Source organism: Rhinolophus sinicus, linkage group LG03, assembly GCF_036562045.2.
Source record: "Rhinolophus sinicus isolate RSC01 linkage group LG03, ASM3656204v1, whole genome shotgun sequence".
NCBI lineage: Eukaryota > Metazoa > Chordata > Mammalia > Chiroptera > Rhinolophidae > Rhinolophus > Rhinolophus sinicus.
Window position 1 is genome coordinate 111769106 of NC_133753.1, and position 15020 is coordinate 111784125.

General features: G+C 39.5%; 1 protein-coding gene across 1 annotated transcript in view; it reads right to left on the reverse strand.

Moving 5' to 3' along the window:
* CCDC192 (coiled-coil domain containing 192) overlaps positions 1 to 15020 on the reverse strand; it is a 180664-nt gene that overhangs the window by 137117 nt on the left and 28527 nt on the right. The window contains 1 exon segment of the mRNA XM_074329196.1: positions 14058 to 14165. Coding sequence (XP_074185297.1) covers positions 14058 to 14165 — 108 coding nt within the window.

Here is a 15020-nt window from a genome sequence, read left to right on the forward strand (position 1 = left end):
TAAGTAATGTGAAATTTCATGTTTATCCCCTCTCATTGTCTGTTCTCCTACATCTTCTCCTCCACAATCTACCCTCATACACACAACAATTAACATTGCAGAATAGGTTTCCAGTGTCACTCAGAAACACTCAAAAGAAAACGGAGTTGGCAAAATGTGTAGAGTTGATGCTACAGAGAAGAGTGACTTCATTTCAAAATTAAGTCTTCCCTTGTGCCAAACACTTCACAAGCTGACTTAAACTAGTACTACAAACTATGAAATTCCTTAACAATAAATAACAGAGGCAAGAACTTTGAAAATTGTCTATCCTACTTACGGAATGGGCAGGAACTCCTATGTCTGAAGACACATTTAGTTCACGGAACTGGTTTGGTCTCATTTCAACCTTACAGCTAGAAACAGACACAAATTTCTCATCCCACCCCAATCCTAGACAAAACAGAATTTTATGTTTATTAATATTTCTGCCTTTAACAAGTTATTTCCAGCCATTTCTTGGTTCACACACATCTTAAAATAGACCACCAAGGGCCTATAATTTAGAAGCATATTTGCTCCTTGTATGAGTTTTGATGAGCTGCTGTGAAATAGTACAGCAGCTTAACTGGGTGGCTTACACAACATACATTTATTGTCTCAGTTCTAGAGACTAGAAGTTTCAAGATCAAGGTATCAGTAGGGTTGGTCTCTTCTGAGGACTATGAAAAAGAATCTCTTTTATGTCTCTCCTTTAGCTTCTGGTGATTGTCTGGGAATCTTTAGCATTCTTTGGCTTGTAGAAGCATCACCCTGGTCTCTGTCTTCATCTTCACATGACTTTCATCCTGTATTTCTATGTTTGAATTTCTACCTTTCATAAGGACACCAGCCATGTTTGACTGGGAGCCCATCTTACTCTAACATGTCCTCCTCTAAAGTAGTTATATTTGCAACAAACCTATTTCCACAAAAGTCATGTTCTGAGATACTGGGAGTTAGAACTTCAACATTGGAATTTGAAGGGGACACAATTCAACTCATACCACCACCAAATTTGGGTGAGGGGACTCTGAGGAATGAGAGAACATTTAAGCTCTGAGTGAAAACAAAGAAATATTTACCAAAGATCAATCAATACAGGTATACCTGGAGATACTGCAGGTTCAATTCCAGACCACCACAATAAAGTGAATATCACAATTATGTGAGTCACATTAATTGTTTTTGTTTTCCCAATGCATATAAAAGTTATGATCACACTGTAGTCTATTAAGTGTATAATAGCATTTTGTCTAAAATACAATGTACATCCCCTTAATTAAAGTACTTTGTGGCTAAAAAATACGACCTGTCATCTGAACCTTCAGTGAGTTGTAATCTTTTTGTTGGTGGAGAGTCTTATGTTGATGTTGCCTCAGTGTTGATGGCTGCTGACTGATCAGGGTAGTCATTGCTGAAGGATGGGTGGCTGTGGCAATTTTTAAAAATAAGACAGCAATGAAGTTTGCCACATTGATTGGCTCTTCCTTTCAGGAGGATTTCTCTGTAGCATGCAATGCTGTTTGATAGCACTTGACTCACAGTAGAACTTCATTTAAAATTGGAGTCAATTACTGCTGCTTTATCAACCGAGTTTATGTAATACAGGTAACCCCTGTATAACATGTTCCTTAGGTTCCTAAAAAATGCCGTGTTATGCAAATCTGTGTTATATGAAACAAAGAACTACAAAAAAGGGGGTTAGTTTCCAAAAATTAAAAAAAATACTATTATATTTTATAATTAAGAGAAATTTCTTTATTAAAGCAATTTTCACCAAAAGTGTAACATATTAATATGTATTAAATAATGTTTTCTTCATCATCACTACTAAGCACCATTAACCGAGGGCATTTTCTTTTTGACAAGATGTCTTCATCCTCTGAACTTAATACTCCACAAAAAAAATGGATTTAAAATTCTAATAAATTTTAAAATTCCGCAGTCAAATCGATATGACATCCGAGCTTGAATGAAAACTTTCAAATGAGATATCTTTTGCTCTTAAAAGCTCTTATTATGCTCCATGTTGTTCAGGGATTTCTCTAATTTTCAAACTGTGTTAGAGTGAAATCGTGTTCTAAGATGCCGTGTTGTACGAGGGTTTTCCCAATTCTCGAACCGTGTTAGAGCGAAACCGTGTTATGGAAGTGCCGTGTTATACGGGGGTTACCGGTACTCTAAATCCTTTGTCATCATTTTAACAATCTTCACAGCATCTTCATCTTCAGAACCACCTTTTTTGCTCATCCATAAGAAACAACTTCTCATCCATTCAAGTTTATCATGAAATTGTGGCAATTCAGTCAAATCTCCAGTCTCCACTTCTAATTCTACTTCTCTTGCTATTTCTTCTGCATCTGCAGTTGACTTCCTCTACTGAAGTCTTGAACCCCTCAAAGTTCAGGAGGCTTTGAATTTACTTTGCCCAGATCCATCAGAAAAATCGCTATCTATGACAGCTATAGCCATACAAAATGTATTTCTTAAATGATAAGACTTGAAAGTGGAAATTACTCATGATCCATGGGCTGCAGAATGGATGCTATATTAGCAGGTGTGAAAACAACATTGATCTCATACATCTCCATCAGAGTTCTTGGGTGACCAGGTGCATTGCCAATGAGCAGTCAGTAATATTTTGAAAGAGATCTTTTTTTTTTCTGAGCAGTTGGTCTCAATAGTAGGCTTAAAATATTCAGTAAACAGTGAACCATGTTGTAAACAGATGTGCTGTCATCCAGGTGTTGTTCCCTTTGTAGAGCCCAGGCAGAATAGATTTAGTATAATTCTTAAGGGCCCTATCTTGTTTCCCCAAAAATAAGACCTAGCCGGACAATCAGCTCTAATGCATCTTTTGGAGAAAAAATTAATGTAAAACCAGGTCTTATAGTAAAATATGTTATATTATAGTAAAATAAGACCGGGTCTTATATTAATTTTTGCTCTGAAAGACACATTGGAACTGATTGTCTGGCTAGGTCTTATTTTTGGGAAAACACGGTAGGAGTTTTGGAAAGGTAAATGAACACTGGCTTCAATTTAAAGTCACAAGCCACGTTACACTTGAACAAGAGAGCCAGCCTGTTCTTTGAAGCTTTCAAGGCAGGCATTGACTTCTCCTCTCTATGTAGCAATGACAGTCCTAGGTGGCATCTTCTTCCAATATAAGGCTGTTTCATCCATGTTGAAAGTCTGTTGTTTAGTGTAGTGACCTTCATTAATTATCTTAGCTACATCTGGATAAATTACTGCAGCTTTCATATCAACACATCCTGTTCACCTTCCATTTTACAGTATGTAGATGGATTCTTTCTTTAAACCTCACAAACCAACCTCTGTCAGCTTCCAACTTTTCTACTGCAGCTTCCTCACTTCTCTCAGCCTTCACAGAATTGATGAGAGTTAGGGCCTTGCTCTGGATTAGGTTTTAGTTTAAGGGAATGTTGTGGCTGCTTTAATCTTCTATCCAGACCACTAAAACTTTCTCCATATCAGCAGTAAGGCTGTTTTACTTCCTTATCATTTGTGTGTTCACTGGAGTTTCCTTTGCATTTACAAGCTGGCTGTTTGGTACAAGAGGCCTAGCTTTTGACCTATTTTACCTCTTAACACGCCTTCCTCATTAAGTTAATCATTTATAGCTTTTGATTCAAATAAAGTGAGACATGCAACACTTCCTTCCACTTAAACACTTAAAGGCCATTGTAAGGTTATCAATTGGCCTAATTTTAATATTGTTGTGTCTCAGGGAATAGGAAAGCCCAAGGAGAGGGAGAGAAATGGGAGAATGGTCAGTGGTGGAGCAGTCAGAACGCACACATTTATCAATTAAGTTTGCCATCTTATATTGGCACAATTGATGGTGTCCCCAAACAATTATCATAGTAACATCAAAGATCACTTATCACAGATCATCTAACTTACATAATAAAAAGTTTAAAATATTGCAAAAATTACCCACAGACACACAAATGTGACACAGACAGACAAAGTGAGCAAATGTTCTTAGAAATATGGCATCAAGAGATTTACTTGATATAGGGTGTCCACAAACCGTCACTTTATAAAAAATGTAATATCTGCAAGTGCAATAAAGCAAAGCACAATAAAACAAGGTATGCCTGTAACTGAAATATAATATTATGGGCTCATGCATAGAGAGTTCTAAGATTCTTTTAATCTCCAAGAAAGTTCTCTGGGCCTTATGAATAGATAAGAATACCAGAGAGAAATGAGACATGGGAAAAGGTAAGGCAATTAAACATTGACTTTGATATAAAAGTCAAGTGCTTGAGTGTAAAAGTCAAAAAAGCAATAATATCACATTCTGAGAAATTGAAGCCAACAATTGCAGGGGCCTAGGACACATTTGTATGAGACAGCCAGTCCCTCTAATTCCAGCACATTCTCAGAGCATTTTCATGGAACAGGGCTCAGACTTCCCCTGCTGGTAGGACTAACACAGTTGACTCTCCACACTCTGACTTGGGGGAAATGCATTCTGCTATCCTTGAGGTTCTCTCCAGGGTTTCCTTTTCTCCTCAAATCTCCTTCATGTCTGTCTTAATAGAGGACAGCTGGAGTCTCAGACCTGCTCTGTGTTCAATCTTTTATGTAACATCCAGAAAACTTCTGTCAACTTGTGAAAGAATGATAGTGGAAAAGGCCAGTAACCTGTTAGTATCATGCAAATAGTTTCAACTTTGAAGATCCCCTGAAAGGAATCAGGGATTGCCTGTTACTATGTGCCTGTCATACAATAATGGTGAGACTTGCACTCATACAGCTCCAACTGTAAATATTAAACTGTTCTTGAGGTTAATAAATGAGATCTTCATACACAAAATACACGGCCATCCAAAATTTTCTCCTTGAAATCCCAGAAACAGGAAACTGGGAAGAAGAAAAACTTATTTCTAAGAAAATGGCTAAAGAGTGTGATGTAATATCCAAGGACTACAAGATTGAGAAGAGTCCAGAACATACTTGGGGTAAATTGAGCCTGCACAGAGCCTTCTATAGGAAATAAATAACCCTTAACATCTAATGACTCAAATCTAAGATAGTTGGGGTAACTACCGAGCATCCAGTCATCTGAAACTTGAGATCAGTCTTGAAGACTACTTTTCCATTTAATTAATCACCAAATCCAACTCATAAATATTTCTTGTCTCTGTCTTTTCTTCACCACTGATAGGCACTTATTATTTCTAAACTAGATTTTTGTAGGAGTCTACACACTGATATGCCTGGCTATGGTCTCCTCACAAATCTGTTCTTCTCAGTATCCTCAGTTTTGTCACTGACTGCAAATCTGAATGTGCCCCTTCCAAACCCTTTCATGGCACCGCATTAGGTCATCTCCAGTTGGTGTAACGGAAAGAGCATGAGCTTTGACATCAGAGAGATAAGTGGATAAATCCAACTTGATCTGAGACCTCAGGGAAGTCATTCTGTGAACTTCTTCCATGGGGCCTGTGGTGCAGTGGGAGATGCAAACAAATAGACAGTTACAATTGGTGGTGGAGGGGAAGTCGGAGAGGAATTATGAGAACACGGAGGAAGGACATCTAACCTAAACTTGAAGGAGGAAGAAAAGCATTTTGGAGGAAGTGGCATGTAATTGAAGGAGAAATTTTGGGGGATTTGTTGGATGATGAGAAACAGGTGGAAGGAGGTGATGGGAGCAGACCAATTCTGGTTAGAAACAGAAGGAAAAGAATGTATTAATTAAAACTTGACTCTGAGGAACAAGGCCTTTTGTTTTTTGTTCTTAGATGAGACAGGTAAGAGAGAATATAGTACATTCAAAAAATTGAAAGTAGTGTCATTGTGATATGTAGGGAGTGGTGTAGGATGAAACAAGTAGAGGATCAGACCACAGATGATTATAAGATCTGTTCAGGAATACAGATTTTACCCTGACAGTAAAAGGGAGGATGATTTAGGATTTCAGCTAAGGAGACATAGGAGGTATGTGTTGTAGAATCTTCACTCTGGCTGCAGTGTTGAGGAGCCATTAAACAAAGACCATGTGAGAGTAAAGTCAGGAGAGGCTTTTGCAGTTGGTGGTTTGGACAAGAGCAATGATGGTGAGCACAGAGAGAAGATGGATTCAAGAACTATTTGGGAGGCATCAGCATTCACAGTACTTAACGACTGATTGGATGTGTGAGGCAAAGTAGAGGAAAGAATCCAAAGCAGCACAAATTTCTGTTAAGAGCCACAGGGTGGCTAGTGGCACCTGTCCTTGGCCTAGGGGATGTGGGAGAAGGAACAGACCTGGGGCAGGAGGCTAATGTACAGGCAGAACTTGAGTTGACTGAGAAGCTTCTTGAAGTCATTCAGTAAGCAGCTGGATATTCGGGCTGGGGTCAGGAAGAAGCTCAGACTCATGAGGAAGACTTGGTTCTTCTCAGCAGATTGGGAGCCCCAAACGCAGATCACCAAAGGAGAACATCTAAAAAGAGCAGACAAGGGGCTGCGATCCCACAAAAGAACTTTCATCATTTACAAAATAGGGATACAATTTCCCAGGGCCTTCGGGAGAAATACATAAGCTAACATACACAGGGTTACCTACCAGAACGCCTAGCTCACAGTACAGGCTCAATAAATATTTATTGAATGAATAAATGAGTACTCAAACAAATGCCTATACCTAATTTTGTAATTTCCTTGTAGAGATTTAAAGGAAGTGAAAAGTTAGTTTGCCATCTCTGAGAAAATCTTACGCAGAAAATGCAGGTTAGGCCTATAGTAAAAGACACCCGTTCTTATCAGTAGAGTCATGACTCATAAGGGACAAGGCCTTTTGCTTTTCCTTAGACAAGAAAGTCACATTTATTAGCACCCGGTCAGCTATTTAAAACTGACCTCTGTTTGATCTTGACATTTACAAGCAAAAGGAAGTCTTTAGTTATGTAACAGGCCAGCAGTCCATGCATCCCCCTGTACCAACAATAACAACAGAAGCCCATTTGTCAGCGTGCCTGACTCTATTCAAAACAACACATCTCTTCACCAGCTTGTGTTTTTTCCCTTATATTCTCTGAGGCTCCCAATTGATGCCGAACAATCCAGTAAGGGGGTGAAGATTGACATCTGCTCAGATAGGAGGATGTGTGTGTGTGTGTGTGTGTGTGTGTGTGTGTTAAAAGGTTACTTTTCTGCTGTAAAATCAACTAGAACTAAATTGTTTAACAAAATTCCCAATAACTAGATTTCATGGGGACAAGGAAACCCATTCCAGGTCAAACAAACTGCTTGTGATTTTATGACCTTAAAGTAGACTTCCAAATAGATTAGAAAACAAAAACTCATTCACAAAAACTCATGATTTCAGATTGGCATATCAAGCATAATTTCTGAGCATTTGCAGGAATGAATACTCCTACCAAGGGCACATTGCTTATTTCAAATAAACTTGACATCAAAGGATCCACTATGCACTGCTGCATTTGAACAATGAAAAAAAACCAGAACATTTCTCGGGGTGGGGGAGGGTGCAATCTCAAATCAAATGCATCAAATCACTTCTAGCCACTCATTCACATATTTAGAAATCTAAAACTTGGCTGGAGCTCTCTATTCTTTCTATTCCTAAACTTCAATAAAATATAGATTGAACACCAAGAGGCAAATAATGGGAGTTCATTTTAGAGCCTCAGGTATAAAACAATGACTAATATTTTGTTATTAGAGCCAAACATACTAGTCTTCTGTCTGTGTTTGTTTGCTTACTATACTAAGTGTTAAAGGTAAAAGATCAGTTAGAAGAGTCATTCGATCCCCAGCTGCTACCTAAGTAAGACAGGTTCGCCGTGGACCTCACACTAAGAACACGTGGTAATAAGGACCCAGAAGACTAAATGTAAGTTCCAGCTCAAAAATTTACCTTGGGTTTCTAACCAGCAGCTCCTGCTGAAAGTCGCACAGTTATAGAGCAGTGGGGTAGACCTGAGAGTCTGTGGAGTTATACATCGATAAATAATGGATTTTTAATGAGGATGTTCCATGGGGGAAAGAATTGTCTCTTCAGCAAATGGTGCTTGGAAAACTGGATGGTCACATGCAAAAGAACATTCAACTTGGCAGGATCAGTCACTGTGGGCAACAGTGTGGTCAAGAGGTTGAATGATCAAGGCAGAGACTGCAATTTACCAACTCGATACCCATTTTCTCTTCTGAGTGAAAGAATCCCCATCCTCTTGGGGTGGCAATGTGCCCAGCTACATGCCCATGTTTTCTAGTCCCCATTCAAATAGGAGTGGTCAGGGATATATAAGATTTTGTTAAGGGAGATTTTAAGAAAAGCCCTTAAAAGGGGCTGCTCAGCTGGCAGTTTTCCATCCCAGTTTTGCACTTGCCTTTTCCTTCTTCCTGCTGCCTGATGTGTGACTAGCATGGTTGCAACTGCAGGCGTGTCTTGGATCTTGAACATGGAAGCCATGTTTGTGAATGCATGAAGAGACAAAGCCCGCGCATCTGAGGATTGTGGGGCTACCATGCCCGTGCTGGGCCCCTGTGTTCAGTCTTCCTTTATATGAGAGAAAAATAATCATCTACTCATTTAGGCTATTCTTATTTGGGTTGTTAGTTTTATGTACCCAAAACTAATCCTGATTCAATCAGTTCCTGTGTAGCTGGGGGCACAGGGCAAGGGTGTGGAGGACCCTCAGCTTGTAAGCTAGGGTCAGGGCTGTAGCTAACTTCCACTTAGAGTGGGAACTTGTTGAAAATGCCAGTTCTTGACCCCCAGCCCAGATCTCCTGAATCAGAAACTCTGGGAGCAAGGCCCAGTCTCACAAGTCCTCCAGGTTCCAGTTTGGGAACCAAGGTAAGTACTTCCTGTTCAGTACTGCTTGAGCAGGAAACTTCTTCCAAATGGCTTTGGCCTGTGACCACATGTTCTTAAGAGCAGGGTCTTTGAATTTTTAAACTAGTTAGCTTCTACCATCAGCTGCACCATGTATTAACTGTATGACCTTGGGCAAATGACTTAATATGTTTGAGTCTCATTTTCCTCTTGGGGGTTATAGTAATAGTGTGGATGAAATGAAATATCTGTAAATCTAAGCATAGTACCTGGATAACTGTAGGTGCGGAATAAGCGTTAGTTCCTCCACTCACTGTCTACCATTTATAATGCATTGCAGGTGTCTGGTACCAGGTATGCATTCCTGTAGGATCTGAGCTTGTACACTCCCTCACTGCACCCTCCTTTTATGCTTTGTCTCCATTATCGCTTCTGTTACTCTTTAAGATCAAAGAGAACCTTAGGCAGGGAGATCCCAGGGTGGGGGGAAAGAAAGGAAAAAGAGTCTTCTTTGAATGTAACATAACTGGTCAAGTTCCCTACAGAGTAAGGATACAGGAAGGCCCTGTGACTAGTTTTATTTTGGGCCTTCAGAAATGTCCCTCTCATCAGATAAGGGAAAAATGATACGTAACCAGCATATGAGCTATTACTAAGAAATAAGAAAAAGGCTCACATGTGTTTTTGTCCAAGAATTGGGAAATAAAACTACCACGGTCTTCTCCACTGAAACTTCTTTGCATTGTGAGTATCACCAATAAATCTCTTTTCATGGAAACAAAAGGGGCAAAATTCTTTTTACACTCCCAAAGACCAAAGGAGCCCCTTGCTATGTGTTGTCTATGTCTCCTTCCTACCTGGGAAAAACAATGGCTAGAAAATAAAGGTCAATTTCCCCACCGAGCTTCTCACCTTCTAGCTTTTGCATCAAAGCATGACATCTTTCCTAGCTAGTGTTTATGGCATACTTAATATGTAACTAGTCTTTTGTTGGGCATGGCATCTGGGAAATGCCTGAAGTTAATTGTGAACTACATAGTTGTTAGTGGATTCACTTCCTTGGTAAGGGGATGATCACACATTCCCCCCACTTCCCAGTTCCCCCAGAACTGTCCATTTAACTCCCAGTTTGGGAAAAATCAGAGAATGGCAGAAGTAGAAGACCCAAGAGGTGATGTAGAAAGAAAGAACAACATTAAAGTACTAAAGTCCCTTTACCAAGTGAAGAGGTAGGAAAGAGTACAAAGAAACCTGGGTGGTGAAAAAGCTGATCTGGTACAAGGAAACTGGGGTGTGGAGGGGGGTTTTCCTGGTTGAAAGACTGTAAAATTTTGAGTGCTGGAAAAGAATTGCTGTGTTACGTTTGAGTGCCTTTCAAACACTTTGAGAGACACCTGTAAAAAAAAGAAACTTCTCTCACACACACACACACGACACTGAGAATCAGTTCTGTTGTGATCACTAGCAGGAGTGGAGATAAATTAACATTTATTGACAGCCCAGTAAAGAGCCAGATACACTTATTTAATCCTCAAGACAGCCCTAGGAAACCAGTATGTTTACCCTCTTCTAGATAAAACAGCTGGGACTCAGAGAAACTAATTGAATTGCCCAAGGTCATAAAGCTGGTGGAGCAGGAACAAAGCCTGAGCTATCCTGGGTCTGCTGCTGGGAGCTGGGGACCAGGAGCTGCTGATGAATGGGAGACACTGGGCCAAGGGTTTTTGCCAGAGGAAGTGTCTCAGGAACTGGCCTGCAGTGTCCTCTGCACTGGGGTGTCTTTGGATCTGTACTCCATTGTGAAACTGTGGGTTTTCCTGACACTTTCTTAGCACAAAAGCTGTGGGATCTATTTGCTTGTGTATTGTTAAAAATGCAGCCCACCCAAGCCCCTTTCTTCGTCCCCCTGGTGTGTACTGGTAATAGAAGCCAGCACACGTGCAAAAACTGCTTTTATGAGTTTCTCCAGAAACCCTTTTACTCTTCTTTCCATCTCCTCCTTAACACTTTTCCTTCTTTTCTATTTCCCCTTCTAGTCCTTTATCTCCCACACAATTTTCAGGCATTTCCTCCCACTGCTCTGAAACTACAGAAAATATAATCAAGCATTTTCTTGAGCAAAACTTGGTAATTTTTTGAGTTATTTACCATTATAACCCAGGACAAGAGCTGGAGTCTTCTGATCCTTTTTCACTCTGGTAACTGAATTGCTGCAAGTTACTTCTTACATCTATGAACAGCCCAGATTATAAGTCTTAATTGCAAATTATCCTGATCTCATATTTCTTTTGTTTTGAAAATGGTGATATGACTGCAGAGAAATACAAGATATTGTTAGCTCAGGGAAGCCAGCGAGAATTCTGTTTACTGTGTGACCTCGCAGAGGAAGTTGGCACAATCTCCTTATTTCCTCACTATTTCTATGTTCCTTTTCTTTTCTTTTTCTTTTTCTTTTTTTTTTTTTTTTTTTTGTCCCATAGTGAACCAACAGAGCTGAAAAGAATCTTAGAAAGGTTTAAGTAAACTGAGGCCCAGGACCAGTGGATTCTTACTAAGTCCTATCCTAAGTCTCTATCCTTTCCATTCTGAGTTAATTCTATGCTTTTCTCTAAGAGGCAAAGCCAGGAGGTAAGGATTTGGCAAACAGTGAGATTTACCCTTTTCTCAACGCCAGAATCCCCTGGTAGACAATACTATAGTTTCCCACTCCTAAGTTCCATCACAAGTCTTTGTCCTTGCCATTTCCTTTGCTCTGCCCTCCCCACCAGCCCATCTGGCCAGCGCTTAGCCACAGGGCTGACTAAATGATTTGGATTACCAGTGACAGCCAGCTAGCATTCCCACCATCCTTGTGATAAATCCTAGATTCATGATATTTAAAAGAAGGTTCAAGATAGATACATGTATACAGGCAAAAATATTCCTTCACACACACACACACACACACACACACACACACACACACACACACACACACTATTGTCTTGAATACTAAAGACAGTTTCTCTTTTTGCAACCTCTCAGTGGTATAGCCTGATAAGGAAGACAGTGGCACCCAGTGGACAAATGTTTGATTGTTTGAGACAGGTGTTCCATTCTGAAATATTCTCATATCCTAGCCTTAAGAAAGGCCAGTTGCTCCCCTTATCTTTCACTATCCACTGTCATCCCATTTTTAAAACCTCTACTGAATTTAAAATAGAGGGGAGTGGAATGTTCTTACAGTTTTTATCTTTAAGAATTAGACTAAAACACTGGAAACAGCAAAAATTTCAGGATTAAATCCTCTCAGAACAATGTCTATATTTGAGAAATGTGTTCCAACAGTAACAGTGGAGACAGCTAAATCTAATAAAATACTCAACTTAATTAAAATCGTAATATTGAAAATGCCTGTCACGTGTTTTTTGTGTGTGTTTTTTTTAACACATCACACTCTCCTTTTCCTCAAACCACTGCCAATTTCCAATTAAATTCACTTAGTTATGTAAATCTGGCAACTCCAAAGACAATATTTAAGGAAAATAGCACACAAATCCTGCAACTTAATGCAATTGTTCAGTTTACCTGGGAGCCATGCAAATACCTAGTTTTACTCCCCAGCTCTTTCATTGATTCTTTCGGTTGTGAGCTACCTAGGTAGTGAAGCCACACTTATATATCTTTCTTCTCAAAACATCTTATTCATGGTAGGTACAAAATTGTTGAGTAAAATATCCAGCTTCTATCTCATATATTTAATCTGTTAAACACTGAATAAAAATGGATCTAATTATTTTATGTTACATAAAGGGATCATCGAATTAAGAATCTTAGCTGTTGGAAAAAAACATTTTATAAAGAACAAAAAGAATGAGTACTTTGATGGGTGAATTGACTATTACTGATTTAAATGAGAAATCATAAGATATTTAATTATAAAATAAACATAAATCTTAGTACAAACTAATACTAGTGGGGTGACTTCGTTTAGCCATTCAAAATTTCTTCCAGGTTTGGAGGTTCTGAAATTCTCGTTTTTTTTCTTCTTTGAAATGGTACCTCATGTTTATCACTGTATTTTTTATAATTCATAATTTTGCCACAGTTTGAGGCTTCTTTTTATTTGTTTTAGAGAAAACAAGCCAGGGTTATGGATGTGGCTGAGATGGAAACTTTCCCAAATGGCTCTGGGCCTATGGCAACACCTTTTCATCAAATAACGAAAGTCCCTCGTAACTCCTTGCATCAATCACACTTAGTCAGTAAACAAACACATCCCAAAGTAAGACATGTAATTTTTTTTGTGAATTGAAAATTTATTTCTTTTTCTTATAACATAAGCACCCTTCCCCCCTAGTTTCTGCAAAAGTTCTTATAAAACTCTGGTGCAATCAAATTTTGCTGTACAGACATTTGCTATGAAAAAACTCTCTTACAATTGTTTTTTTAAAACTGTCTGACATATATTATCAAAATGTATTAATGCACGATAAATCAATAAACATTTAGAACATCACTTCAGGGTCTGTGCTGTCCATTTTCCTCCACTAACTGTCACCAAGAGTGAACATTGGAGCTTTGCTGTCTGGGGCCTAACTCCCCTGCCCAGGAGGAAAGAACAAAACAGTAACAGTGGGATTTGCACTACACACTATGCTGTTGGCAAAGTGTAATCATACTGGGAAATGGTCCAGCCCTTGGGCTGAGCTTTACTGATACCCAAATTCAGTGTCTATGAAATCAGAGAGCTGACATGTAAGCAGATCACCTATAAAGTGGCCAGGCTGCCCAATACGGGCTGAGCTCCACTTAGAACCGGCTGTGCTTCTGTGAGGTTCAAAAAACCAAGAGGGAAACCAATATTTGGAAAACTTTCTTTTCTCAAATAATCTGAGAAAATTACTTCTGTGTGATTCCTATAGGTTTTATCTTACCTTTGGGTTTATCTGTTTATAATGTAAATATGACTCACTTATTCAGGAAAACCACTTGCTTGAAGATGGCTTACCTAACTCATGGGCTGTGGTGAGTAAAAATCAAAATGTGAATGTGAAAGGAGGTTTAAAGGCTGAAAAGGTCCATATAGATTAAAGTAATTATTGTTGTATCTAAATGAATGTAATGCTGTGTGTATGTGTGTGAATAATTGTAGAGGTTAAAACACATATTTACATTTATACTAGCTCTATTGAACAGAGGAATATATCTTTCCAGTACCAATGATAGGTATTACCTGCTCAGATAGGGCTTTAGCTTTTTCTTCCGCTTCCTTCAGGCAAATCTCCAAGGCCTCGAGATGTGCCAAAGTAAATGTCATCTGTCTAGGTTCCAGGGACTCTTTCTTTAAAATAATAATCAAGTATTACTTTTTTACATGGATAGTTTTCTGCGCACATCTCACAAACTTTATAGACTAAAGATAGGCTTAATAAACTCACAAGAATCATCTCTTTTTCTTCTTCAACACTGTAACAAAACAGTGAAATGTCACAAAAACAATAGTCTTATTTAAGATCTAGTGTCTAAAGGAAGGGTAAAAATGCATACTAAATTATGACAATAATAATTTTAAAAAGTTAGAGTAGATACAGAGGAAGCCACCTTGAGACTGATGAGGGGTGGGGGAACAGATGCAGAATGGCCTACTCCCACACTGGCATGTGACCATTAAAAATCAGGAGAGCTATCTCAGCTGTGGAGGCCCCCTCCAGAGGAGCAAGGGGTCCAAGTGCCACAACAGGCTCCCCAGCCCAGGGTTCCAGTACCAGGGAGAGACGTCCCCTGGTGAAACAAGGGTGGTTGCAGTCTTAGGCGCTCCTCTTAAAGGGCCCGTGCATGGACTTACTCACTGATGAACTCAGTCTGAGCTCCAATACTGGGGTAGCAGCTGGAAAGACAACAGGGACATATGGGTAGGAACTGAGTTGTCTGGCTGCAGGACAAGGGCTGGAGGGGCAGCTTTCTCCCAGATGGAGGAGCTGGCAGGAGCCATTGTTTCTTTGTTGAGCCCTCCCCATTCCTGGCACGCAGACATAGGCAGCCACCATATCTGAGTCTCCATCAACCTGGCTAACACCATTTGTTTGCCCCACCCTGGTGATTCCTTAAGACCCTCCCCTACCCAACTTTCAGGCACATCTATGTCTCTTCCAGTGCCTTTTCCATACAAACCACCTGTCTTGGTTCATGCTGAAGT